This window comes from Bombus fervidus, chromosome 10 (assembly GCF_041682495.2).
Source record: "Bombus fervidus isolate BK054 chromosome 10, iyBomFerv1, whole genome shotgun sequence".
In the NCBI taxonomy this organism is placed as follows: Eukaryota; Metazoa; Arthropoda; class Insecta; order Hymenoptera; family Apidae; genus Bombus; species Bombus fervidus.
In genome coordinates, this window is record NC_091526.1 from 11,806,365 (window position 1) to 11,833,333 (window position 26,969).

Sequence of the window (26,969 nt, forward strand, 5' to 3'; positions counted from 1 at the left end):
GCGCGCGCTTGTAGAAAGGGGCTCGACGGAGCAGGAAGGAGAAAAGGAGGAGAAAGAGAGAGAGAGAGAGAGAGAGAGAGAGAGTGAGACAGAGAGAACGGAGAAGCAAATGGACGCGAAGTGGACGTCCCGTCCGTCCGTCACGTTGCTGCCGTCAGATTATCGTTCCGACACTTTCCGAGTTATTCCGGCCTTGTGCCTTTTCGTTTCGTTCGGTGTTCGCTTCTCTCCTGCAGGAAGAGGAGGATCGATGCTGTCGTTCTTCTGCTTCTCCAGGGTGCTCGTCTTCGGACGACCTCAGCAGACACGCTCCTCCTTAACCGACGTGTTCGTTTCCAACGGAACGAGAGACGGAAGAAGTCGGACCCGGAGACGTCGTTCGCGTAAATGTTGAGTGATCGAGAAAGAGAAAGGGGAAGAGAGAGAGAGAGAGAAGGGGAAAGAAAAAGCGAGATGGTATAAAGAAAAGAGACGAGAAGAGAGGCAAGAGCCAAGAGCCAAGAATCTCGTACCTGCGTATTTGAAGTCCGGTCGACCCGTTTGACCGGTGTCGATCAAATTTCCGAGGACGAGATTATTCAAGGCCGACAACGATCGAGACAAAGCTCCTTTCGCGGCCGTACACCTCTTCCCGACGTCGACTCTTACTTTTTCTGCTCTCTCGCGTTTCCACCCACCTTCGCGCCAATTTCCAAAGCTTCTTCTCTCGGCTTCTGACGGCTGTTCTTTAATTTTATCGAGAAAAGGAAACAGGAAAAAATTGAGCGAGATGCTCGTATTGCTACGAATCTCGCGGAAGTCGTGTGACTGTAGAAGGATACAGTGAAATTAATCCGATTAATCGAAATCATCGTTGGTCGGGTTAAAATATTTGTAAATCCTGTAACGTTTATCACGGATAAATAATAGCAGTACGTTTGAAACATAGAAATTTTGCGATTTATAGAACAATTTTTATGATATTCATTTCAAACGTATTAAATGGGAAATTTCCAAAATTAGAATTATACGATCGTAAACAGCGTGTATGGAATCAACGACAAAATAATCACACGAATATCAAAATTGATCGAAATGACGATGAAAAAACGCGAAGTATATTCGTGAAAAATTCCGGCAAGCCGTCAAACATAGCACTATAAATTTCACATTTTAAATGTCATCATAGTTGACCGATACTCTTCATCGACGAGTTTTACGATAGATACGATTAACCCTCCTGCGTTCTCTAGGTCGTTCTGGATCGACTCGTATCTTTCTATCTTTAGAAAGTTTCTTAGTTGGAGGAAAATTTTCTCAAAACATCGATAGTCTTCCTTTCAGGATGATATAGCTGGGTGATTTTAAACGATATAGAAAACTATATCGTTTAAAAAGAATCGCAGCAGGATTAAAAATATATATATAAAAAAAGAAAGAAAATACATTTCGCACGCATCCACCACATCAACCGCGAACACTGTAGAGTTAATCGTTTCGCAGAGATCGATGGTTGGCGTTTCGCGATCGATCGTTCGACGTATCGCTAAACGTACATTTTTTTCAGCCACGTTAAACGCCGCTATCCGTCGAATGATTCGCGGTGAACAATCGTTCGATCGCGACGACAGAGAGAGAACGTGCACGCGAAAATGCGCGCGCGACCTCGTACACGCGCATCATTCAATTAATAATTCAATCATCGTTCCCGATTGGATTACCCTTCGAACGAGGGGAAAAAAAGTCGGGACAAAAATAAATGAGAACGGGCAGAGGAAGGATGCGTGCGACGCGACGCGACGCGACGCGATGCGATGCGATGCGATGCGATGCGACGCGATGCGATGCGATGCGATGCGATGCGATGCGATGCGATGCGACGCGATGCGATACGACGCGTTGCGATGAGGCGCGGCGTGGAACGAACCGGCACAGGATGACGTTAAACGCACGCGCCTATACGTTTACCAAATTATTTCAGTTTTGTACGACCTTATCGATCGGCTAAAACTTGAACTGGTTTGGACGCGGTTGTGACACACTCTTGGTCGCGCCCTTGCTGCTCGGCGCCTCGTTCTCGTTCCGTTTTATCTTTACTTTGTACGGATAAAAATCGCGCGATTCGGTCGGACGCGGTTTTCCAACGGCGATGGACGTTCGTTCGAATGGAGGCTGGCGAACGGAGGAAAAATGCTGATAGGCGGTGGTCGCGCGAACCGCGTATCCCGACTGCTAATTATCGGGCGTTAATTGATGCAGCGTCGCGCTCGTTACGCGTCTATCATTAGGCAACGTAAAAGTGTACGCGAACGGAGAACATCAGCGGCGCGTATTAAAATGCAAACATTCGACTCGGTTTGGACGGTTTAATGCCTCGTTCGATTCGAGCGCGCCAGCCAGGTAATTAAATCGAATGAAATTACGAACGATTAATGCTCTGGACGCGTCCGTGGGTCACGAATCAGCGCGAAATCACCGAGTACCCGGCAAAAAGTATATTCCGGAAAGAGTTATTTCATTGTCCGCGATCTGAATTTTCCCCTACTCTCTGGTCCCGTATCGTCCGTCGTTCTCTCGTTCACCGACCATCGTGCTAACCGTCCTCTTCGCTCCGTTGACTCTTGGAATTTTCGATTCGTCCGACCCGTTCGCGTTCCGCTTCGTGTTCGTGGATATACTCGCGGAGATGAGAGGCGGGGCGGCCCACGAGAAAGAAACGTACACGCAGGCCGAAAGGCAAAAAAGGAGGCTCGGCGTTATATTTTTGCGGTGTATTACGTTGTACGAACCCGGAGCGGGTTTCATCCCCACCATTCAGCATGGAGGCCATTATCGCGAAATACTGCAGATGCATGCACGCACACGGCGTCGTTTTTGGACATTAGCATAGCCGCGTAGCGTGCACGAACGCGGCCGGCGGTCGCTGTGCGCGTAAGTTAATGCTCGCGCGCGAGAGACCGCCGCGACATTTCCCTGATGAAGTCGAGCAGCGACGCGTAATAAGGGTCGCGAGAGAGACGGTCCGCACCGGCCTGGACGTACGGACGAACGAACGATGATAAAAGGAATAAGAGGAAGAGAGAAAGGGAGAGGGTAGGAAAGGGTTGTGTGCGGTAGTCAGGGCCGGATCTCGTTTCTCGGTGCTTGAACGAATATTTCTCTGTACGAAGAACGTTCGACGCCGGACGACGATGCCGTGTCGCAACGATGGAACGAGTACGGTAGGTCGTTCCACGAATAATTTTCTGACGCTGGAGCGAAACGCGAGCTGCTGGAAGGTTGACCGACGATGAGCGCGGAGACGGTGCTGAACGTGAAAGCGGCAGCTCGACGAACAAAGTGGTCGCGTGGTTGCGCGCGCTACGGTATCGAACGTACGGACGCTGGCGAAACTCAAGGTGGTCCACTACATCCCTGGGTGAAGTTGACGCGCGGGGTGGACCTGTCGAGGAGAAGGGTCGAGGCTGGAAGCGGACGTGACACGGCCGTCTTGTGACCCGTACCGTCCCACCGACGCTCCGCTCCTTCCCCGTGCAACCCTCTGCTGCCTCCTGCCCCCTGGCCCTTGCCCTCCGACCCCCTGTTTCCCCACTTCCCAGTCCACATGCCACCGCGTCGACCGACCGCTGCTAGTCCGGCTCTATTGTTGTTATTATTAAAGGGGGTCGCTGGGGGTGGTTGCCGCTCGGCTGAGAGGGACGATGACGGAAAGGAAGGCGGCGTCTGCAGGTGACAGATGAAACAGCTACCCTCTCCCTCGCACCCTCTTTAGATCCCCCTTGTTCTCTCTTTGCGTTTGCTCTCTCCCTTGCTCGCTCCATCCTATTCCCTATCTCTCACCGACTCTGTTTCGCTTTCTCTCTGGCTTTTTCCTCTCCGTTCTTCCGTCGAATGCACTTGTTCGCTCGCACGCACACGATCCTTCCTACGACGAACGAGACAGAGCGAAAAGGGGGCAAAGGAAAGAGGATCGAAAGCTTCCTCTCTCTCTCTCTCTCTCTCTCACACACACACACACACACTCTCTCTCTGTCGCTCTCTTGCTGCAACGAAACGTTCGTCCCTCGTGTACCACACCCCACGGTCTTTCGGCGCGGATGTGTGCCGTCGAATGCTTCAGCTTTCTTCGGACAGCCGAGTTCAACTTTCGACGTATCTGGACGGACGACGTATCAATCTGGATCGTTCAATCGACCCCGGGTATCGTAGTTACGCGTGTACGCCACTCCAGAGATACTGCGTACGTGTTGAAAAACCACGTTCTCTCTTCGTAGGGATTCGGATGGTGGAAAATTCGGAGAGAAAGACGCGAAAACGGAAGAAACGGATATCGAAAAAGGCGGGCAGCGAGCGTAGCAGTTGGTCGAGGTTAGTTTCATCGCGGTCCGGTGTACTTTCGGGGTCTGTCGACGAAATGGACAGCGCGGGACACGCGAGGAATGCGCGTTTCGCGTTCTCTTGGTCGTGCTGGTGAAGAAAGGAGGTCGTGGCTACATACGTTTACTACGAATTCTCTGCCGTTTCACCGCGGAGGACACACCGTCCCAGACCACTCCGAAATAACTCTACGTCACGGATCGTCACCCCCTTTAATCGTGCCCGGCACCCTACGCTAGGGATAGCAGGCTCCGGCATCCCGTTACCGTTCTCTGCGTCGACGAGATTCGAGGATTCGCCGGAGATCCACGCCAGACAAAACCAATAAACCACTCTCCGGGACGATATTCGGAAGTCTCGTGGAAGGGACTCGGACTGACTGCTTGTCCCGCGTCCCATCTCCTCCGCTTTTTACCCTTTTTCGCTCTTCCGTTCTAACGACACCAAGACGAAATCCTCTGATCAACTTGTCCTGTCGCGTACGCACAATGCTGTACAGAGAGCTTGCACTCTACCGTTGACAGATATTTGCCATATAGATACGTAGGAGGTGTTTTGCACGATTCGTCAAATTTTACGCCACTCGAATGACGAATTAATCGATACCGGCGAATTCTCCGATATAATTGGAACAAGTTTGCTAATAAACCGATTGAAATTTTGCAAAATGATGTACGAATTACTACAATTTGTCGAGAGTCGTATCGTTTAATGCAAAATTGCAAAGTTCCGAATAGTCTAACTAATCTGTAATCCGTTAGCTACGCATTAACCAACGTTACTGGTTTGCAAATCACCGTGCAACAGGATTGTTCGACATCCTCGTTACATTTTCAAAGTGTACGATAATAAAAGTAAAGTAAAAATGTTTCCTCGTTTTTAATTTCCTACTTCTTGATACGATAACGTGTACGTACGTAGTTTTCTACGGTTTAGCGTACAACGAGTACTAAAAATTCGATGCAAAAATGATTTCAGCCGAAGCGTATTTTATATATTCGCAACGATAACGAAGTATCCAAAATACCGGCGTATCGTAGCGACGACGGGTGTGGTTCCTGCAGTCTTTTCCTACTTTGGTCACGCTCGTATCGTCCGAGGAAACGAACGTCTATCACGATCGCGTGGACTCGTTCCAAGGAACATCGCGTTGCTCTTGTAACGCTTGACCGATGCAATAATTTAGAACGCTGCGGCGGTCGAACACGACGACGAAAGCGCAACGCGGCTAGCGGGCCGGTCACGTCCGTCAACTGGAAGTCGTCCGTCGTCTCTTCGGACGACGGTGGACGCCCAGGCGTCGTCGCCGTTCACGGCATTGATCTGTCGGACGGCTGTCTTGATATCGACGGTGCGGCGGGGAGGGTGTGGAACGGCGGCTGCTAGACGGCTGCCTACTCCCTTAGCCCGCGAAATAAGCTCTCTGCCAACGTCCACGGGTACGCTCGCGATTGTACGATCGTTCGTCGAGCCGAGAGAGACGAGGTAAACTCGTAAACCGGAAAAATTGCAGGATGGACGAGACGTAAGATACGTCGTTGGAGAAACATTTCGCGTTCGATCTGGTTGCCGTGTGTTTACCCTCCTCGAGGGATGCGAAGGATTTCGCCTGCCTTTCCCTACACCGGCGACATCCCTGTCTCCTCTCGTGTCTCTATTGCTCCGGTTCGCAGGAATTGAGATTCGATGGGATGCTCGACCGATGTGCTCGCTGGCTCGTTCGTTCGCCGTCACGCGGCAAACGTTAATCGAGGCAAATTGAACGCCGCGCGGTTCTCGACGCTCGATTAAGTTCCCCCTCGACGATCCTTTCCACCCTCGCCGAGCTTTCAGCACGTCGCTTATCCGAAATTCCGAACCCGCTACCGGATGCGTTGCATCGAGTACGAGTCGTTCGCTCACGTTCCACCAAATTATCGCGAGTTTTCCTCGTGAGAATCGACACAACGGGCGTACTCGGCGCCAAAGAAACACGGTAACCCCTAAACCGGCAGCCGATCGACCGGCCCTTAATCACAGCCCTCGGTTTATGATCTCAGACAAAATTCCGCGAACTAGCCGCGGGATCGTTATTGCGGTAAGCCCGACAAATTGTCAGAGGATCGCTCGTTCCACGGACCCGTTTATACCAGAACCACACGGTGGGTGTACACCGTCGAATTAAGCTCCGAATTTCGCTCGATCGCCCGCAATTACGAATAACCCTAATTTTCAACCTTCTCGAGACGAGCGAACGAGTTTATTGCTCGGCCGGAGAATCCAAACGAGAGAAACCGTTCGGCAACGGCAACCACCGGGGGAATTACCGCGACCGAAGGACCCTGTTTACAGCCGCGTTCGTTCGATTATCGTTCACGGCTGCGATCCACTCTTCCACTAGCCGTTACCGGTTAATCCGTTGCGGTCGTGTGTCCCATTCTGTCTTTTCTTTTCCTTTTCGAACGTTGCGATTATATCGGCGAAAACGGAGCTCGGCGTAACGCTCGCGGTGACGAAGAAAAAGAGGAGAGACGTGGAAGGTCACGAGAGGGAGGAAGTATAGGGGTTGTAAACGTGGCTATACGAGAAGAAGGCGAGGGCTCCGCGTACAGTAGAAACGAATACGCGCGCAAGTACCAGCACAAGGAGGAGGATAGGAGGGCTTAGGTTAGGTTGGTCGCCTGACCCGGTTGACAATCGATTGACGGCTGTCGCCAAGACCCTTCAGCCTTTCCACCTTCTAACCCGGCGAACTTCCCCGATCCAGTCGATGCCATTACTCTCCTTCTTTCTTAGCTAGCAGTACCTGTCTGTTCCGTCGGCTCCAATAATTTCTAATTATCCTCTACCACGGGATTAGTACAACGCACAGTTGGTAAAAAAAAAAAAAAAAACTCGCCCGTTGTCTATTTTTCTGACTATCAACGAATTAAGATCGTATGCAGAAATTTCGAAGTAAAATATATCGTACACGCGTATGTCGGAGAGACGGCGAGTTGTCCTTGGCGAGTTGTTCAAATTATTACTACGCTATATAATCGTGCATATATATGACAGCAATTATTTAACCGATTACACGATATCGAAGAGCCTCGTGTTGTTACAGTTTCCATGGTCAAGCAATTGACTGGACTCGAATGCCATTGAAAATGGCCGGAGTCCGCTGAAAGTAGCCGTGTTCTCACCTTTACTCACTCTATTACCTTCGCGATTTATTTCCTGTTACCCTTAAGAAGAAAAATGAAAATATCAAGTTTCGACCGATGCTAATTCGATAGCCAAGAACCGCGATACGTTACGGTTGGAAATGCGTGCGAGATTCAGATAAGCCTAATTTATTATTCTTTCGCTCGCATAGCGAAGTACGATTAGATAAATAACGCGTATCGTTTCGAAATGATACCGCAGCGAAAACTCACCTTTGCTCCAGCAACGGTGAAAAGACGCATACCGGTGACGAGTCACGAATCGACTTTATTCTATCAGCGTATTTTTCCCTCGTTATTCGTAACCATCCCCCGTTAACCGAATGCAAATATAGCGGAACGGCGAAAGATACATCGAGACGCGTGGAAAAAGATTCTTTGGTGGACGTTGTGCACGGACGATTATGCCCGTGTACGACACAACACATGGCAGCTTTCGCGCGCATACGTACAAGCAACGACCCACACACACACACACACACACACACACGTACGGCTTCCATCTCGTTCCTCGTACACGAGTCTCTTTTCCACGGTCGCCTGTGCACACGGAGAAAGCTTCGTGGAGGTAATAGGATGGGTATACACCGGGCGGTGTTGGATATTATTTGCCGAGGACAGTGACAAACGCCCGTCAACGTCATTTCCACTCGCAACGTCGCGTCGGCTTCCTGCGACAGTACCGACACCGTGTGCGATATCACCCTCTCCACGACACCTTCGCCTCTTCCACCTCCTCTTTCTCCATCTCTCTTTGCCCGCTCCCCTCCCTCCCGTGCAAGGCGAGCTAGAAACGTGACGAGCATATCTAGTTCTGGACCGACTCCTCGTCTCTGGCAGCCATCAAGAGGTGCCTCTGGTGACTGCGAGACGGGACACTGCTCCCGTCGTTCCGGTACTTTGGCCTTTCGATGCGACGCGACGCCCGACTCGCGGTTCCGCCTGATTCGCGACAACTTCCTGCGCTCACGTATTAACCCTCGCAGCGTACAATCCGTGCAATCTCGGCGTACGAAAGTATTTCAACGTTTGCCGTAGAAAAATTCTACGAATGTATAGTCGAGAGATCGTTCGAAATTTTATTCCTATCGGACGGTGATAAAATTTAAAATCGATGGGGCAACGTACGTGGTACGAGACACGCGGCGTTTATTTTCAACGTTATTGCACACGCTTAGCTCGAGTATCTTTCTTCGTTACAAACTGTGTCGTACGAGAGCCGATCGAGTCAAACTCGCGTATTTTCGTAATCGTTTTCACCGTTCGAAGCTACGGAAAACGATGCCGAGACGATGTCGCGACGCTTATCCAAGTTTCTGCGTTATCGTACGATCGACGTTTAATCGAAATAGAGAAAACTCGCGAGCGTGAACCATCCGTATTGTCTACGGAGAATCAAAAACTCTGATTCGTATTCCTGAAACGAATTCGCGTACAAACGTATGGTCACCGTGGCTCTCCGTAGAATAGACAAACGGCTGGAACGTTGGACGAAAGGCGTTTCGCTGACCGAGGGCACGTCGCAAAGGGTTAGAAACCGGCGAAATTTGTGCTCTTCTTCGCGCGGTCCATTATCATCGGGTCTGAAGGAAAGAAAGCGCGTATCGTGGAGTGGACACGAGACGAGGTAAATTGGAGTCGCGACCGGAGAAATCGTCCGACCGGCGAGTAGCAAGAGTGGGGTTGGTTAGGCAGAAGGGTGTACGGTAACCGAGGTAGGAAGGGGGTACGACGACTGGAGCGGACGGGAGGAGTCGGCAGGAGGGAAGAGAGGGGGGGCGTAGGTAGTCATTATGTGGAGGGAGGTGACGTCACTGACGGTGACGGATGGCTACACGTCAGGCAAGTATAAACCCCATGGTACCCAATAAATTATTGCAACTATAAATTACTTCTGTGCTCACGATATAATGCCACGGCTACCGCCGGCACGATGGTGTGCGTGCACGTACACGTACGCGCGTGTGTGCTGTCGCGTCGAAGCCGAAGGTGGGGCGTGCAAACAAAGGTGGTACGATCTCCAACTAACTAGCCACGGTACGGGCACCGTTAACCCCGTCTGTTATTGCCACTCTTTCTCGCGTCTCCTCGTCTCGTTCCGCGGCCCTGTACGCCAACCCTTCGTCCACGTTGCACACCGTCGTTTTCCAACCTACATATTTTACGGTACAATGTAGAGAATCCGAGATACGCGATCGCCAGCTGGAGCGAAAGAGGAAGGCGAATAGAGAAACGGAAGGTGAATCGAAGGCGGCGGGTATTCTCGGTTCGTTGGGCAATGAGAACCACTGACATAACATAATCCCTAGCAATTCGTAATAAATATCGTTGCGACGGCCTGGTTCGGCGTTATTGGTGTATCTGTCTCTCATCTCGATGCCTTTGGGGGGCTAAGAAGCGAGGCAAAGCGGCGGCCGAAGGGATCGGGGGAAGATATTATGGGCGTGCGAGTGAGTTATACGCTTTGCCGCATGTGTGTCGCATAAATCTGCTCCGACCTCGGTACCGGCCCCCTCGCGACTGCACTGGAACCGTTTCTAGACTTTCCTTCGATACCGACAGCCATGACGACAACGACGACCACGGCGACGACCACGAACGACGACGAGAACCGACTCGACGACTGACTGACTGCTTTGGCTGGCTAGATAGCCGAGGCTATGTCGGCCGACCGACCGACCGACCGACCGACCGACCGACCGACTGTTCAGGACCGGCCGATCGATATCGGAGTGCGCGTCCTTCCTAAACAGGCGGAAAATTTCTTACTCGTAGCATGCGTGCCGTTGAAAGGCACTACCGAAAAGAACCGTCTTTGAGATTATTCTTCGCGTCGATCGCCCCGGTGAACCCGTCGATATACCGTTGCTCGTAAACCGCGTTCCGTGCTACGTTACACAAGATTATTTATAGATCAGTGCCGTCCTCGAAGCGGTATAGTTACTCGCGTTGGTTTCGCGGCTCGAATATTACCGCAAAAATCGACGTTTCGTGTAGCAACGAAACACACCGTACCCGTGACGACGGACGCGTTTTATGGGCTGGAGACTACGAAATTCTTTCGTCGTCGCGACGTTCTCGAGAGCAAAGAGGAACGCGTCACGGCGTGTCGTGCTTCTATGGCAGAGTAGAGCGAAAGGGTGAGGAGATCGAGAGATGCGCGCACCTGTCCTTGCGTACATCAGCCGTCCGTCATCCAGAGGACGGATCGGCTTCTGTCCGTGCACCATCTTCACCGGCAAACTCGCGCGCACCACCAGGCATCGTACTTATTTACGTTGACACAATATTTATTAGGACGGATCGGTGAGGCGGTCGTTCGTTCGCGCCGGCAGCCTATTTCGGGAACCGTTCCTCACAGCGAAAGACCGGCCAGTCGGTCGTTTCACGGGACACATCCACTCTCCTTCGGGATTAAGATACAAAGTCCAGTCAGGCGTCTTATTTTTTCACGGCTGTCACGAGTCATCGGCTTCTAGCGGCGAACGAGATTCGAAAGGGTCGTCGTACTCGTTGCGCCTGAGATTTCCTCGATCGATCGATCGATCGAATCGGATTGCAGAATCAAACGCGCTCAATGGAAGTATTATGCGGCGTGAATACTTTTACGATCAGCGAGCAGCGTTTGAAAGCGCGCGCTCATTAGCAAACATGTTCGTTAATAGTTTTCGCGAACAATGCTCCTCCTCCTCGGTTAGAATGTCAAATAGGCGCGTACATCGTGTACCGGTAGTTAACGCTCTCGCTTGCCTCTACCGTCGTCGATTACCGATGTTCGTAGCGTCAACGCGTAACCGGCGACATTTACAAACTCTAGGAATTTTTTGCCAGCGTGATAATTTAGAAAATACGCGTCGCGGAGTGTTGCGCCGTTGATCGATGACTACCGCTGTATGTATAGTTGTATAACCATTTATAAGCTCCTAAACGTTTCTGTCTGCGTAGCAAAATGTAAAATGTGTCAAATTTGCTTGCGCTCCGCTGGCGAACTATTCCCAGCAGTGGACGCGATACAGCGTGTCTGTTCGGGAACAGTGTACGTAGTCGGTACGGACCCAGCGTTAGGACGCAAACGGCGAAGCTCGTCGGTTGGAGAATTCGGCCCTCGTTTCTCGCGCGACCACTTCGCGCGGGGGCCGCGACACGCAGAGGCTGTGTAAACGAAACGATAACCGGACGGATCGACACCAGCTGCTTCGTGTTTGTTGCCGGTTCTATAAATAGAGCGAACCGTCCGCTCTTTCTCGCGTACTCGAGCTTGCACCATCCGCCCCGCGCTATCCTTTCCCTCTTTTCTGCTTCCCTTTCTCTCTTCCCGGTGTCCTTTCTCCCGGCGAGAGAGCTGCTCCCGCCTCGCTATCCCATCCTCCGACTTTTTAACTCTCTCCCGCTGCTTCGTCTCCTGTCCGTAGCCGACTCGAGAGACGTTACTTCGCTGACAATTATTGTTGTCACGGCCTCTGCACCAGCAGTCGGTAACAGGAGTGACATTTCGAAAGGCGGCGTGACGGCGAGTGGAAGAAAGAGACGCGGAGAACGAGGAGATTCGGAGGTTACGGTCGAAGAACGAGGACAGGGAGGGGGGGAGGAGGAAGAAGAGTGACGGATATCGTGATGAAGGCGTCCTCCTGTCATCTCTCCTCTTCCACCTCGCCAGACCGTCGCCCCGTGGCTTCTCGACCCACCGCCGCCGCCACCGCCGACATCCTTTCCTCGCTTCCTCCGCCATCCGCTTAAACCGCGCGTTCGCGTTCGCTTCTGACCATAACGCATCGTGAATCCTCGAAGAAGATCGAACGCGAACGTCCGTTCGAACGATACCAAATAGTGGCCGGGATCGGGACGAAATTTGGTAGCTTCTTCGTTTGAAGGAACAGATATAGTGGCGAGATCATAAAATCGTCCAGGCTTTTGAACTTACGTATTTCAAGCAGCGTTCGTCGTATCGCGAAATTACTGCACGCGTAACTGCAATTATACATAGAGGAACTGTATATGTAGTCGGAACTAGATCACCAAGTTTTGTCTTACGTTCGACCTGGCAAGTTGTTGAAAACGAAGAAATTAATCTATATAGTCTCGTCGGTTTCTTCTCACGCGTTATTTACGTACGTGATCGCTCGATCATAGCTCGGATAACAGGGTAGACGTAAAGCTGATTCGTTCGATCGTACAAACGATGTTACGTTATATAATAACGTGCGCGTTACGACAAGCTAAGATTTGACGATGCAAATTCGCTATCTCTTCCCTCGATGCCTAGCCAATTTCATTACGACTGTTAGCTCTCGGAAGTGCAGAGAAACCCTGACCTCTTGAAACCATCGAAATTTCGTTTTTCTCGCGATCGATAGATGTACGATTTCCGTGTACCGCCGCCGGGTACCGGTGAAAGCATATCGTTCATTTCCGGTGGATAACGCGCGGCTGGACACGCGCGAAACAACGCGGGACGTTGCGAGCGGGGGAGCTGGAGCGCGACGAACCGACTGCAAAACGGGTTTGCGGATTTCAGCTTTTTAAGTGGGAGCAACAGCAGCAGCCACGGCAGCAGCCACGGCAGCCATGCATCGATCATCACTGTCGCCTGTTGCGCGATCGACCGGCCGAACGAACGAACCAAGGAACGAACGAGAACAAACGAAAAGAACGGTCGGTCTTACCGGACGCGCGTATACCATCATCTATCATCCATCATCCAGTCGTCCTGCCTGCATCAGCGGACGCACCGATGGCGCGACCGTGCGTGCCCGATCATTAATACCGTTCGGCCAAGTACGCGCGACGCAATTTACTCGATCGTTTTCCCGTGCTTCTACTCCTATCGAGACCGATATCGCGAAACTTCGCCGCGGGCGGCGTCGTTAGCGAGCGTATTAAAACGATCTCTCCGCGCAGCCGAAATTCTTGCGTTCCATGAATTTCGTTCTTCCCGATGACCATTCGCCGTTCGCGCGACTTTCCTACCGTCCACCGTGGCTGTGCGAATCGGTAGAGGCTGCACAAAGCAACGTACAGACCATCAACGTTATTGTCAATATCATTGTCATTATGGCATAATATTCGCATTCAATTTACTTTCTCTGGACAATAGACGTACCGTTACGGAGATGGCGTTTCTCTACAAAATCCAGTACGTTTACATACGTCGCGTTGTCGGATATTCAAACTTATTTTATCAGCCTTTTATGTATCTGAATACGATCACACGGACGCCATTGGCAAGATCGCGACACGGCCAACGGATTTCACTATCGTTTCGATCTTTTGTCCGATACCGCCCGATAAATCGAAACATTTCATGTATTGCTTTCTTCGTTGTACTATCTCCGTTCCGGACTAATCTCAGCCCGCACCAATGTATGTTATCTCGCGATGTATTAATTCGCGTCCATTGTGATCCCACAGTCACGCCAACGTTAACTTGCGTAACCCGTGCGTAGTGTATACGCTTCCTTGCAAACTATCTGCTTGTGCATTTCGTCGAGCGAAGGATTTTGTTTCGTTTTATACGTACATACGATATTATTCTAAAATAGTTTCGTTCGTTGGTTATACCGAACCGACAAATGAATAAATATTTTAACAAATATCAAGTATGAACTATAATAAACGATAATAACGAGAACCTTAATTATTGACAATAACATTGGTATGCAACGATATCGATCGTCCGAACGGTCCGTAAGAAAATTAAAATTGCAATATTTCAATTGTATTTATTGGAAAAGAAAGAAAAGTATCCATTTGATGTTCGATATAAACTCGTGGCACGTTTTAAAAAATGATTTGATTTTGATTAATGTTTCATTGGGTTTTATTGGGTTATTCGTGGTTACCGAAAAGCGAAGCTGCCCCCCAATTGCCTCTGATGATCTATGTCGATCTATCGTTAACAAAATGTATTCGTTCGTAAGAGTTTCATCGTTTCGAAGAGCGAAATGTATACAACGTAAGCGTTTCTGGTAAAAATAAACGAGCATAAATATTAAAATCATTAGAATCGCTTTGATTAATTCCGTAAAGGCAAAAAATTGAAATACGCGACGATGGTATAAAAATACTAGTTTATAAATTGGGCTTAGAATTGATCAGCTCTTATATTATCGTTTCGCGATGAATAAATTTACGAGTACAAGTTATTTATTTCCCGAGAATAGAACGTTAATCGTTCGGAGTTGATCGGTTTGACTTCTAGGCGCTAGGTAGACTTTAGACACTAAACGACTACGAGAGAATCGGAGATGGGAGAATCCGTTTGATTTATAAGATATCATACTTTGTTTGGTATTATTTTATACTTTTTGTTCTTTCTATATATGTATTTAACATATTTAACATATCTGCATATTTATCGTACGTTTTTTCTTCCACGTAACTTTGCATACATTTTCTGCAAACGCGCAAAGATGAAGTGATAAGTGATAAATAAAAGCTTTTTGCACGGATGGAAAATTACGACTAATCAAAAGCAATCAGAGTAGTTAGACGCACGCGATTGACGCTAATAAAAAGTCTCACCTTCGCGGAGACTCGTGTGTCACGATCGATCGATCGAACGTCTTAATCGGTAGCTGGCCTCGCGGGAACAAAACGGCCAGCGCATTTTTTATGCACCGTTGGAACCGCGAGAGCGAAAGGAGACGAGACTCGTTCGAACCGATGGAGAACGAGCAGGGAACGTGGCGGTGGAACTCGGCGATGGAAGGAAGCGATTCGACAGGCTGATGGAGTGAGTGTTGACTTAGGATAACAGTCGGCTCATCGGTCAATCAGTCAGGTAGACTACGGTAGGTCGGTGCTCCGTCTTCGGTTCGGCCCTGTCGTCTCGTTCGGACGCTTAAGTGACTCACGAATCCGACCACCCGACGTGGTTTCATCCTGCAAGACAAAGCGATCGGACGAAGAGAAAGGAAGAGCGAAAGGGGGAGAGACCGAGTCGTAAACATTTGCGTCAACGCCGAACGCGACGCGAACCATCGAATCGGTGGAGCTCGATCGAAAAACGCGAACGAGCGGCGAAAACGTTCGAGGAAACCGCTAGACTGGATCCTGCGAAGGGCGGTGCAACGAAGGGTGGCGTAGATGGCGAAAAGCGAGGAAAATCGTTCGCAGGAACTTGGAAACGACGACGCGTCTCTCGCGTCTGCAACGCAACGCGCTACGAGCTGGAACACGGGTGAGATTCGAGAGCCACAGCCGGTTGCTTGGAGAGGAAGAAGCAACCGTAAGAGAAGGAGCAACGAGCAAACGAGAGCGAGAGAACAGAAAGAAGGACGGAGCAAGGAGAATGGATTCACCCGTCAGTCACTCTCTGGCAGACCGCGAGAGAATCACAATGCGAAGCCTCCCTTTGCTCTCCGTCTCTCTTCGTCCTTCTGTCGGACCGCCCGTTCACCCGTTCGTCCGCCCGTTCCTCCCGCTCGTCCGTTCGTCCGTCTGTCTGCCTGTCCATCCGATCGTCTCTTCGTCTGCCTCCTGTCACTCTCCTCGCCAGCCTCCCGACGGTTCTCTCGCATCAGGAATTCATCTCCTCTCCTGTCCTGTCCTGCCTTGTCCTCCACCGTTGCTCCTTTTGTTCCCTCCCGCCTTCGCCCTCCCCCTTCCTCCTCGCCTCCTCGTCGCTTTCCTTGCTTCTCCGCTTTCCCGTCACCGCATCGTCGCCACCGTCGCCGCGTCTCATTATCGCGCGCCGTTTTATTTCCGGCACGTTGCGCGAGACCGGCTCGCTCGATCGACCGGTCAACAGGTTCTTCCCGATTCATCGTGATTCGTCGTCGATCGTCGGTTTCCTCCGGATCACGTTACCTACGCAGCTGGCTAAATTAAGTCGCGGAGATAACGAGCGCAGCTCGCGCAAAGGAAAATTCGTTATCTGGATTTGCCGTGCAAACGATATTAAACTCGTGCGAGCCGCTGTTTTCTCAATGTACGAGATGCTTTAACGACCGGTCTAATTGCCAACAAATCTTGCCGATTTGATACGACGCAAATACATAAATCCGGACGAGATCGAGATTTATCGCGCGATCATCTGCATCCTTGGATCGTGTTGTTGATGATCAGAGCAGGCGATACGCGGTTCGTTCGAGGCAACTTACGAAAAAGTGGAACAGAGGCGGTAATATCGAAGGCGAGATGCGAGACAAGACAAGACACGAGGCAAGGAAATCCGTTTCTTGATAGAAGGAATCGTAATTGACGAAGGGTTGCAACATGGCTGAAGAGAACGCGCGAAAGCCAGACAGATAGGTCCGTTGTTGCGCGTTTATGTTAACATTTTTCACATCCCACGACTTCGTCGTTTCTCGATACGCCAAACAATCGCCAATTCAGCGTTTTGCTTCGTTGTCCTAGAGTTTTCCGAGCGAGGGTAGTAGATCAGGGTGCGTTACTGATTACGAGAATATCAAAATACATTTCTAAATCCTAAACGATCCTGAAAAATATCTTATCGACTACTAGTTAGAATTACACGTTAAAAGCTACTTGTACCGGAACGGGCAAAATTAAAGGATAAAATCGCGCTGCTATTGGCATCATTTGGAGCGAATTACTCGTCGTCGTCCTCGTCTCCTCGGTCAGGCCAACCTTCCAATTGGTAAACTAAGTTTGTACGAAAAAAAACTTGTGGTAGCAGAAATCATCAAACGTTACAGGTCATAGGCAACCATGATCGGTACATCCCATAGTCGGTAAGACGCAGCGATGATCGCTGCGAAGTCGAGCACGCCGGATATCACGCGGTAGCATCTGCTAAACCGGTGTCAGGGCTCGGCCGCTTTAAACTCCGTACGCCACGCTGCTTGCTCCCCTCGTACGTTACCCGCGGCTGTTGTATACGCAACCCCCCGTGCTAGTTGCTTCGTTAACGACCTGCCAGTAGAAATACGCCGTATCTCGGCTGGTGCGAGCATTTGCATCCCGGTACCTTTAGCGGGCGCGAGGCTCGTGGTTGCGCGGCGACATCCTGGTGGACGATGGAACGTGGACGGTTCCGGGGCGGTGGATCGGGTCGCGAGACCGAGATTGAAATAACCGCGAGAAAAGAAGCAAGAGAAGCGGGGAGTCGTAGAGAGGAAGGAGAAAAGGAAGAGAGAAGAAAGAGAAGAAGGTTGCGTTGGTTTCGTGGGCGAGAACGAAAAGAAGGGAAACGCGACAGGAAAAAGAGAGTGTGCGAGGGATGCTGGAAGCGGGCGGAGCTCCAGCGAGCACCGGTGGTCCGCCCTGGTCTGCGAGTTGTCGCGTATCCCTTCTCGGTAGCGGGCCGATTTCAGTCGATCCTCGCATGCCTCGTACCTTTTAGCTCGGGCCCTCGTTGTCGTCTTCCTCGTTCTCGTCGACGACGCGGTCATCTTCGCGGTCGTTGGTCGTTGCTCGTTCTCCATTCTTCGAGCACACCTCCCGTACCCCGACCCAAAGGGTCGGCGAGCAGCAGCGGAGCGCAGCTTCTTCCATCGAATCGTTCACGGTCGCGCAGGGCTTCGGAGGGCCGCTCTGGCCCGCTTCGGCCCGCGCCAGCCAGGAGAGAGACAATGGACAATGGGGACATAAATCTGCGTAATTAGTTGCCGATGCCTTCTCGGATCGATGCGCGATCTCTTTTCCCTCCTTCTTCCGTGGCCCATCGGCGAACAAACGATCGTTTGGTTGGCCAGTCGGCAAAGTAGGACGGTGCTCTTCGTCCTGCTTGTCCCCACCCCTCTCGGAAGGGAGGTGTGCTGAGTCCTTTCCGCCTCTTTCTTCCTTTTGCTCTCTTTGGCCACCGGAGAGATGCCCGGATCCGCGGGCTCCTCGTCTTGCGCCATCTCGAACGAGGACGCGTCACCGGAACAAGATGGCGATCCCCCGTTGCGTCCGTTCGCCGATACTCGCCGGAAATCCGATTTAACGGGCGACCGGAACGGGTCGCGTTTCCTCCGCGTTTCTGGACCAGCCAAAGTCCCGTCGATCCGATCGTCTGCTCGCCTAAAGCGTAAAACGACGACACGCTCCTCTTCTGGTTTTCAGCGTCGAAGTAGAACGTTCGATCGTGCCGGTGATTCGTTCGAGAGTTAGAAATGGAAGGGCAACGGAAGTCCGTAGGTTGCTCGACAATGGCACGCGATGACTTTGCCCGACGCACTCTCGATGCAATCCCGCGTACCCTCGTCGCCGCGTACTGTCGTTCGCGACGTCTTCTACGTCGTCGTAGCCGCGAAAGGCCGATAAATGAGCCGATAACGGCATTGTCTCGCGCCAACCGTCCTCGCTGTTCGCCTCTTTGCGTCCTTTTCCAACGCTCGCTTTTCTCGTTTCCAAATTCTCGGTGCGAACGGCACGGCGCGGTTACGAGACGCGTCGATCTTCCTTTCCTTCCTCCTCGATTCAATGACTGGCGCGCCGTAACCGCGCCCCGTTCGCCGTCTAGGACCCGCTGCTATCGCGTCGCACTGAAACGATCGTACGATTTTCCGTTGCAGGGGAGGACGGAGTCGAAGGCTCAGGGCCTGGCGCGGACCTCCAGGGCGAGGAAGGCGACTGCGTGGAGGATGACGGCCCAATTAGTCCTAGCGAGAGAGGTTGCACGACGGCAGCCAAAGAGGAAGAGGATGGGGACGCGACCGACGAGGAAGACGACGAGGACGCATCGCCGCCCACTCCACCGCCTTCCGCAACCGCGAGACTGAATCCTACTATTTTAAGGGACACTGGACCACCGGACAGGTAAAAATCTCGATTAACGTGCTTCGCGATAATTACGAAAGGAAACGGACCGAGACGAGGCGAAACGAAACGAAACGAAACGAAACGCGAAGCCTATACTTAGGAAGAGACGGAGGCGCGACCGTCGAAAGTGGTATGAACGTAAATTTCAACGAACACGGTTCGCTTGAAACTCATTAGTCGGTGCTTTACTGGCAGCATGGTCATAAACCGCCTAAATCAACGAGAGCGCCGCTGCCGTTCTCTTTGAAGTTGCCGGCGTCGGGCGCCCCTCGTGTACACACACGGGTATTCTCGTTGTTTGAGCGCAACGAATCGTCACGGATACGTGCGGCGCACGAGCGAGAGAACGGTGTAAACGTCGCGTCGTTCGCTGTCTCTGCTAAAGGAAACACGAAGGGGAGAGAGGCGAGGAGATGCGGCGCGCACGAGGACAACAGAGAGAGAAAACGAAGGAGGGATAAATAAGCCGGTGCCAGACCGATATCGGTGACTGCCGTGCGACGTCATACAGCTAATAGAGATAGGCACGTGTTACGCGTCGGCCTGCATCGACGATCCCACCAACGCCGACGATGACGGCGCTCCACCACCGCTCCGGTACCGCTTTGCCGCATCACCGGTTACAACGGGGGCGGTGGTGGATGCGTGTGCCGGTGGCAGGCTGCGGCAGTGGCGCCTCCGTGTCCTCCGCTGCCCCGCCACCCATCGAAAACTTCCCCTGCATGCGTGCCGGCGCCGTTCCCCTTTCGTCTCGCGGCACGCATTCGGCATTCAGTCAGAAGCAGTCAGTTACGAGCGAGCCGTCGTCAAGTCTACACAACCTCTCTCGCTCGCTCTCCATCTTCGATTCGGTTCGCGTGCCGCGAGCAGCACGCGACACGACACGCCGCGCACGAATCCTTCGTCCAGTCGTCGCAGTCGCAGCGGAGCTCGTCCACAGGATTCGACCACGGGTATCGATCTCCCGCTGTTTTTCGCCGCGCGAATCCGATCAACGCCTGCGCATCCCTACGATCCCAGCGATCCTGGTCGTCCGATCCTCACCGATCATCGCGCGTAACGTTTCTCCTTTCTGTTTCATGCTTTCAGAGAGCCAATGAGTCCACGCTGTCCCTCGAGAGATTCTCGGGAATCGTCCGGCCCGGCGACCGGAAGTCCTCCACCGCCAGCGACGCGAAGCACCGCGAGCCCGGTGAGTCCGAGCGGGATCGTGCCACTGCCGCTCGGAAGCCATCCACTGCTACCCCCCCATTCGGCGGCGATGATGGCGGCGTACCTGCAACAGACCCACCAGAGACTGCTACTCGGCCACTCGCCGCTATCCCGTGGTTCCGTGTCTCCGTTGGTATCCTCGTCGTGCTCCCCACCGGCAGCTACTCCTGGCCTCCTGGTCTCGCCCAGCAGCGTCGGCGAGGTATCGCCGTCGGCTACCCCATTGCCCGCGGTGCTCGACTTTAGCACGAGGAAAGCGTCGTCGACGGAGGACGACGAAGAGGAGCAGATACTGAACCTCAGCAAGCCGCCAACACCGTCATCCTCCACGGAGGCGAACAACGGACCTTTGGATTTATCGGTGCCCAGCAGAAAACGACCCGGACCGGAAGATTCCCCGCCGTTGCCGGTTCGCAAGTCCTCCAGGTTGTCGGCCGGCACGGCGGCGGCAGCGGCAGCGGCGGCAGCTGCGGCGGCCGCAGCGGCTCACCAGGAGGCCGCTCAAGCCGTCACGGCTGCAGGTTTCGGCAGACCACCCGTCGTTTCGCCGTGGACGTCGCCCGTGGTCGCCTCTCACTTTCCCTACTTTGCGGCCGCGGTCGCGGCAGCGGCTACTAGTCAACAGCAACTCTCGCCGAAGAGCACCGCCGGCGTAGTCGACCATCATCAGCAACTTTGGAACGGCAAGATGAAACCACCGTCCGCCCTCGACAAGTCGTATCAGCCGAGCGAAGCGACCAAAGCCCTGGAGAAGATGAGCGAACTGAGCAAACTGGGCGGCGAGGATCTGTTCAGATCGAGCACGAGCGCCGGCAGTGGCGGAGCGAGCGGAGCCGCGGCAGCCGCAGCCGCAGCCGCCGCGGCAGCGGTCGCGGGCAACGCGACCGCCGGCTCCACGTCCGGCAGTCGACACAGTGCCTGGCAGTCCCACTGGTTGAACAAGGGGGCCGATCAAGCCAAGGACGTGCTCAAGTGCGTATGGTGCAAGCAGAGTTTCCCTACGTTGGCCGCGATGACGACTCACATGAAAGAGGCGAAACACTGCGGCGTAAACATGCCCGTGCCAGCGGCGGCGTCCGCGCTCCACCCGCAGCCACCGAGCGTGGCCAGTATCGTGACGCCGCAGCAGCCGCATCAGCCGCACCAGCCGCAAACCACCGCGTCCAGCAACAACGCTGGCTCCGGCGCCGGTGGTGGTGGTTCCGCGACTCCGAGCAGCAAACAGAGTCCATCCGAGTTGAATCTGCTGATCAAGGAGACGATGCCTCTGCCGAGGAAGCTGGTCAGGGGTCAAGACGTTTGGCTGGGAAAGGGAGCCGAGCAGACTAGGCAGATTCTGAAGTGTATGTGGTGCGGTCAGAGTTTCCGCTCACTCGCCGAGATGACGTCGCACATGCAACAGACGCAACATTACACCAACATCATCTCCCAGGAGCAGATTATCTCGTGGAAGTCGTCGGACGAGAACAAGAGCGGCAGCGGTGGAAGCGGAGGAAGCGGAGGTGGCGGTGCAGGCAGTGGATCCGTAACCGGCGCCGCTGGTGGCGGGGGTGGCGCGGTTACCGCCGGTGGCGCGTCCGGACCGCACGCCGGAAACGCTACCGGCCCAGGCTCCGGCGCTACCAGCAGTCACGTGAGCGCCGTGCTCACGTGCAAGGTTTGCGATCAAGCGTTCAGCTCCCTGAAAGAACTGAGCAACCACATGGTGAAGAATTCCCACTACAAGGAGCACATAATGCGATCGATCACCGAGAGCGGCGGTCGGAGGCGGCAGACGCGGGAGAAACGCAAGAAGTCGCTGCCGGTGAGAAAATTGTTGGAACTGGAACGAGCGCAGAACGAGTTTAAGAACGGCGACGCGGCTACCGGACTGAGCCACAGCCTCGGCAAGCACGCCGGTCGTATCACGTGCGAGAAGTGCGGCGAGAAGATCGAGACGACCATCTTCGTCGATCATATACGCCAGTGTATCGGAGCGGGCACCGTGGGCGCGAATCAGCGAAACTTCTTGAAGAACGCGTTGATGTCGAATCACCTACCGGCCACGTTACCGCCGACCGAGACCGGCCGCAAGAGCGTCACCGAGGACGGTTCGTCGGTATCCTCGAGACACCATCGGTCGCCATCGTCGGCCAGCGACGCCACCACACCAGGAAAGGACACGCCGACACCGACCGCCGGCGAGACCACCGGTAGCTCCTCGCCATCCGTGTTGAACGCCATCGAGAAACTGATCGAGAAGAGCTTCGATTCTCGCGTGAGGCACGGTACACCGGGTCTGCATCACGCTCAACCCGGAGCCCCGATGGGTACAAGCATCTTGAAGCGGCTGGGCATCGACGAGAGCGTCGATTACACGAAACCGTTGGTCGATCCACAGACGATGAACCTTCTCCGGTCGTATCAGCAGCAACATCAGCATCAGCAACAGCAGCAACATTACGCGACAAGTACGGCCGCGCGGCGGGAACGCAGCGGAAGCGAGTCGAGCTCCGTGTCGGAACGAGGAAGCGGCGGTAGAACCGACGCGATGACGCCGGAGAGACGCGTGGACCTTTCGTCGGTCGGCCACTCGGACACCAGGCATTCCCACCATCATCGGGTCACGCCGGACAAGCAATTGGGTGCGCAAACCTTGCCCTCGAGTCGTCACCATCCAACCACCGAGGAGTCCGGCGACGAGGAATCGTCGACGACCGCATCCGTTTCCGTTGCCGCGGCCAGTACGGCCGCGACATCGGCGGCGAGCGTGGTCGTCAAGAAGGAACCCCGAGACGACGAGTCGGAGGATCGCGTGGCGAACGAGGAGGAACAGTCGCAGGCTCAGTCACAGTCGAACCGCGAGGTGTTCGTGAAGAAGGAGATCATGGAGGATTGCAGAGACGAGGAGGAGCAAGGTTCGTTCAATCATCGACGAAGCAGCTTGCACGAAGGATCGGAGGAGGGTCGGGATGTGTTGTCGCCTCGCATGAATCCGCCGACTCCTAGATCGAGTGGTCAGCCGGAACAGATCGCGCGCAGCCCCTGCAGGAACAGCACCAGCAGTCCGACGAGCAGCGATCGGTCGGTAACGCCGCGTGGAACGCCCGACACGAAGGGGTCGAGCAGTCTCGGGGCGCTTTCTTCCATGTTCGACAGTTTGTCCGGTGGCGGAGGAGGCGGAGGCGGCGGTAGCGGTGGCGGCGGTGGTGGCGGTAGCGGCGGAGGCTCGAACAACGCGGTCGACTCTCAGGGACGCAAAACCAGCAGCCATCCTTTGGCCGCGCTGCAGAAACTTTGCGACAAGACGGAGACGCGAGGACCCAGTGGCAGCGCGGCCCGATCCGGTGGCGGTCCAGGAGCCGCGTCCGGTCTCGGAGCAGCGGCTGGAAGTGGCGTAGGCGCGACCGGACCCGGTTCCGGGACGACTCCGGGAGCGATCTTGGCGTTCAGCTGGGCCTGCAACGATGCCGTCGTCACCGCCGACTCGATCATGAAGTGCGCCTTCTGCGACACGCCTTTCATCTCCAAGGGCGCGTACAGGCATCATCTGTCCAAGATGCATTTCGTCAAGGACGGCGTGATTCCCGATCCACTGACGATCGGCCGATCAGCGGCGGCCGCGGCGGCGGCGGCGGCTGCTGCTGCGGCCGCGGCAGCAGCGGTCTCGCAAACCTCCGCCACCGGACCGCCGCCGGCCGGTCACAGTTCTTCCTCGCCCCCGACTTCCCAGCGCAACAAGTCACCGCCGCTTGCACAGGCGAACGGTAGCCCGTCTCAGTCAGCGGCCTCTCCCCTCGAAGAGAGTCCGCACTCCAAATTTCTCAAGTATACGGAGCTGGCCAAGCAGTTGTCCAGCAAGTACGTATAGTCCGAGCCCCGTAAGTAGCGGTGCCACTTGTACATAAGTGTATCTATACTGTAACGACTGTAACTAGCGACGCGATTGCAACACCATTTCACCTCCTTCGAAACCTCCGGCCTCGGGACATCCATCCTTTTTCGTTCGCGATTCCATTATCCGGTCTCCGCTGTTTCCTACCGCCTCGTCTCTCGTCTTTCCCTCTTCCTCTCCCTTACTCCGCTTTCCACCCTCTGTTCGCCATTCCCCTCTTTATACCTATCGCTCCTTTTCGCCCGTTCAAATCGAATCGAACCAACTCGTCACCGGATAATCGAATCGCGCAACGAACACAGAGGGAGGAGGCAGATATCGAACGTGCGTTGATTAAATTGTGATGCCACCATATCTCGCGGCACTGCTGAGTCAAGGGGCTCGGCGAGCGACAAAGTTTGTGATTTTATAAATACTTAAGGACATTTACGACTGGCGTTGAGAAAGAGAGCAAGGCGATGCGAAAGATCGTGCGATCGACAGAGAGAGAATTTGTATGCTTGAACGAGCGTGTGTCTACACGTGTCTGCGTGTGTGTGTGTGCGTGTGTTTCTGTGTACGAAAGGGAGAATGCGCGTGGTTGAGAATAAATGAACGACGAAAAAACGAGTGCAAGCGGAGAAAAGAGCAGCAAAGGCAGCGAGGATAGCGAGTAAAATTTTCCAAGGTGTAGGACGGCAAGGCTTACCTGTCACACAGCTGTCGTAAGGTCAGATCAGCATGTATACCTCTAGAACATAAGAGCGTAGTTGATTAGCGCATAGGCTAGGCTAGGGTCCGCCCTTGTATAGGAATCTCTTTGTTGATACTTAGAGCTGCGAAACCGATGAGATCGCGTTCGGGATTCGGACCTCGTCCAAAAAAGTCAACGAGCGTTCGGCAAAGCGAACCGGCTGACGAGTACGACGACGACGACGATGACGACGATTGCAGAGTGAGAGAAAAGCGGCATAAAAGGAGCATCGAGAGCAACGAGAACACGGTGCAATAGCGAGGCTCGCAGTTATACTCGAAACACACGTGCGCGGTGAGTCGAGCGCGCGCGACGCGGCCTCCTCGAACGTTATCGTTTTCCTTCGCTCGTAGCGTACGAGTAGACCATTGTAAATTTTCTTTGTTCAAATAATATTTATTGCGCCGTGCGAGTCGACGCGACGTTTTAAGTGTAAAATACTGTCATTACTATCGCTCGGATTATCGCGAATACCGTGTATATTGATTACGATTACGATTATTCTCTATACAATTAACGAATGGGGAAACGCAGCGAAAAAGGAAAAAAAAAAAAAAGAAACACTTCGAACGGCTACCAACACGCCGGGACTCCATCGTCTCTCGGCTGAGCGGAAAAACGGCGCGCGACCAACGCGTTCTCTGGCGAATCGTCTTCTGCCTGCGTGCGTGCGTGTGTGCGTGCGTGTGTGCGTGCGTGCGTGCTTGCTTGCTTGCTTGCTTGCGTGCATTCGAGAACTGGAAAAAGAGGAACGAAAGGGAAACGAGAGTAAAAGTGGCTGACGCCGTGAAGCGGGCAAAAGCGACACCGCGAGAGAGGAATTGAAATCCGGATCGCGCGAGCGAGAATATGAATAACGTGTAAAACGCGAGAACGCAAAGAGGAAGGAAGAAGTGGGCGGGAAAGAGTGAGCCGAAGGGACGATGATTGCGCGCGTTCGAGGACGAGTTAAAAGCGCAATTTTGGAGCGGAACACACTTGTATACGTATTTCTTGTAAACTCTAATTCTTCCATCGCGGACTTTAAAAGTATTTATCGATATAACGATAATATTAATATTATTATTGTAATTATATACGACTGCTGAGAGAATGTGGCGGGTATAGGAGAAAAAAGAAGAACGTGGTCTACGTGGATGCGATACGCGGCATCATACGCGCGGAAAAAAACGAACGCGGCGCGTACGCACTCGCGGATACGAGAAACGAAACGAGAAATAGCCAACCGTGCGAAAAATACGCTCGAAAAGTACCTACCTACTTACAAATGCGCAACCACAAAGATATGCATCATGTATACGCGACTCTTGAAACCATTTTACCAGATTTGTCATTATTTAATTATTTCGGTTGTATTTTAAAATGCAATTAAAGCTCAAATAAATATATATGTTATAAAGTAAATTCTCGTCTAAGTTTTCTTTACTCGTACATCTACGTCCCGTGAATCCTTCCCTATGTACCATAACTATTATATACTAACTGTCATACTATTTTTCGTTTCGCTGGATTCCATATCAAGTATTCCGTATCACAAAAATCCTAAAGAAAGACTAAATTTTCCACCAAAATATACAATTCTGCCTACGACTCGTCTATAAGAAACCATCGCATCCCACGAACGGAAGTCTTACAGCAAATCAAAGTCGTTCACGCAGTCGTATCGGTCCGGTGCTCGATTGCTTCCGGTCATGTCGGTTCGGTGCTTCGATCGATTTCCAAGTCATTCTTCCCACAAACGAAAATGGTTATTCCTCGTAATAAAATTCGCCTTCCACGAATTTCCTACAAAACTCATAAAAAAATTGTCAGTGGATCCGGAAAAGTCCGCGTTCAAAAATTAAGAAGGTAAAAAAGCAGCGTGTCAGGACGATCGATCGACGAAAGAATTTCTCGTGCC

General features: G+C 52.9%; 1 protein-coding gene across 10 annotated transcripts in view; it reads left to right on the forward strand.

The window, feature by feature from the left end:
• Tio (zinc finger domain-containing protein tiptop) overlaps positions 1-26,473 on the forward strand; it is an 89,892-nt gene extending 63,419 nt beyond the window's left edge. For 9 of the 10 annotated variants that reach the window (XM_072012030.1, XM_072012031.1, XM_072012032.1 and 6 more), the window contains 2 exons: positions 19,004-19,247; positions 20,340-26,473. In XM_072012030.1, the coding sequence (XP_071868131.1) occupies positions 19,004-19,247; positions 20,340-24,312 (4,217 nt within the window). In that variant the 3' untranslated portion in view covers positions 24,313-26,473. Of the gene's footprint in view, positions 1-19,003; positions 19,248-19,551; positions 20,204-20,339 lie in introns of those variants that run through there. The other variant, XM_072012038.1, reaches the window with a different exon arrangement.
• The last annotated feature ends 496 nt before the right edge of the window (positions 26,474-26,969 follow it).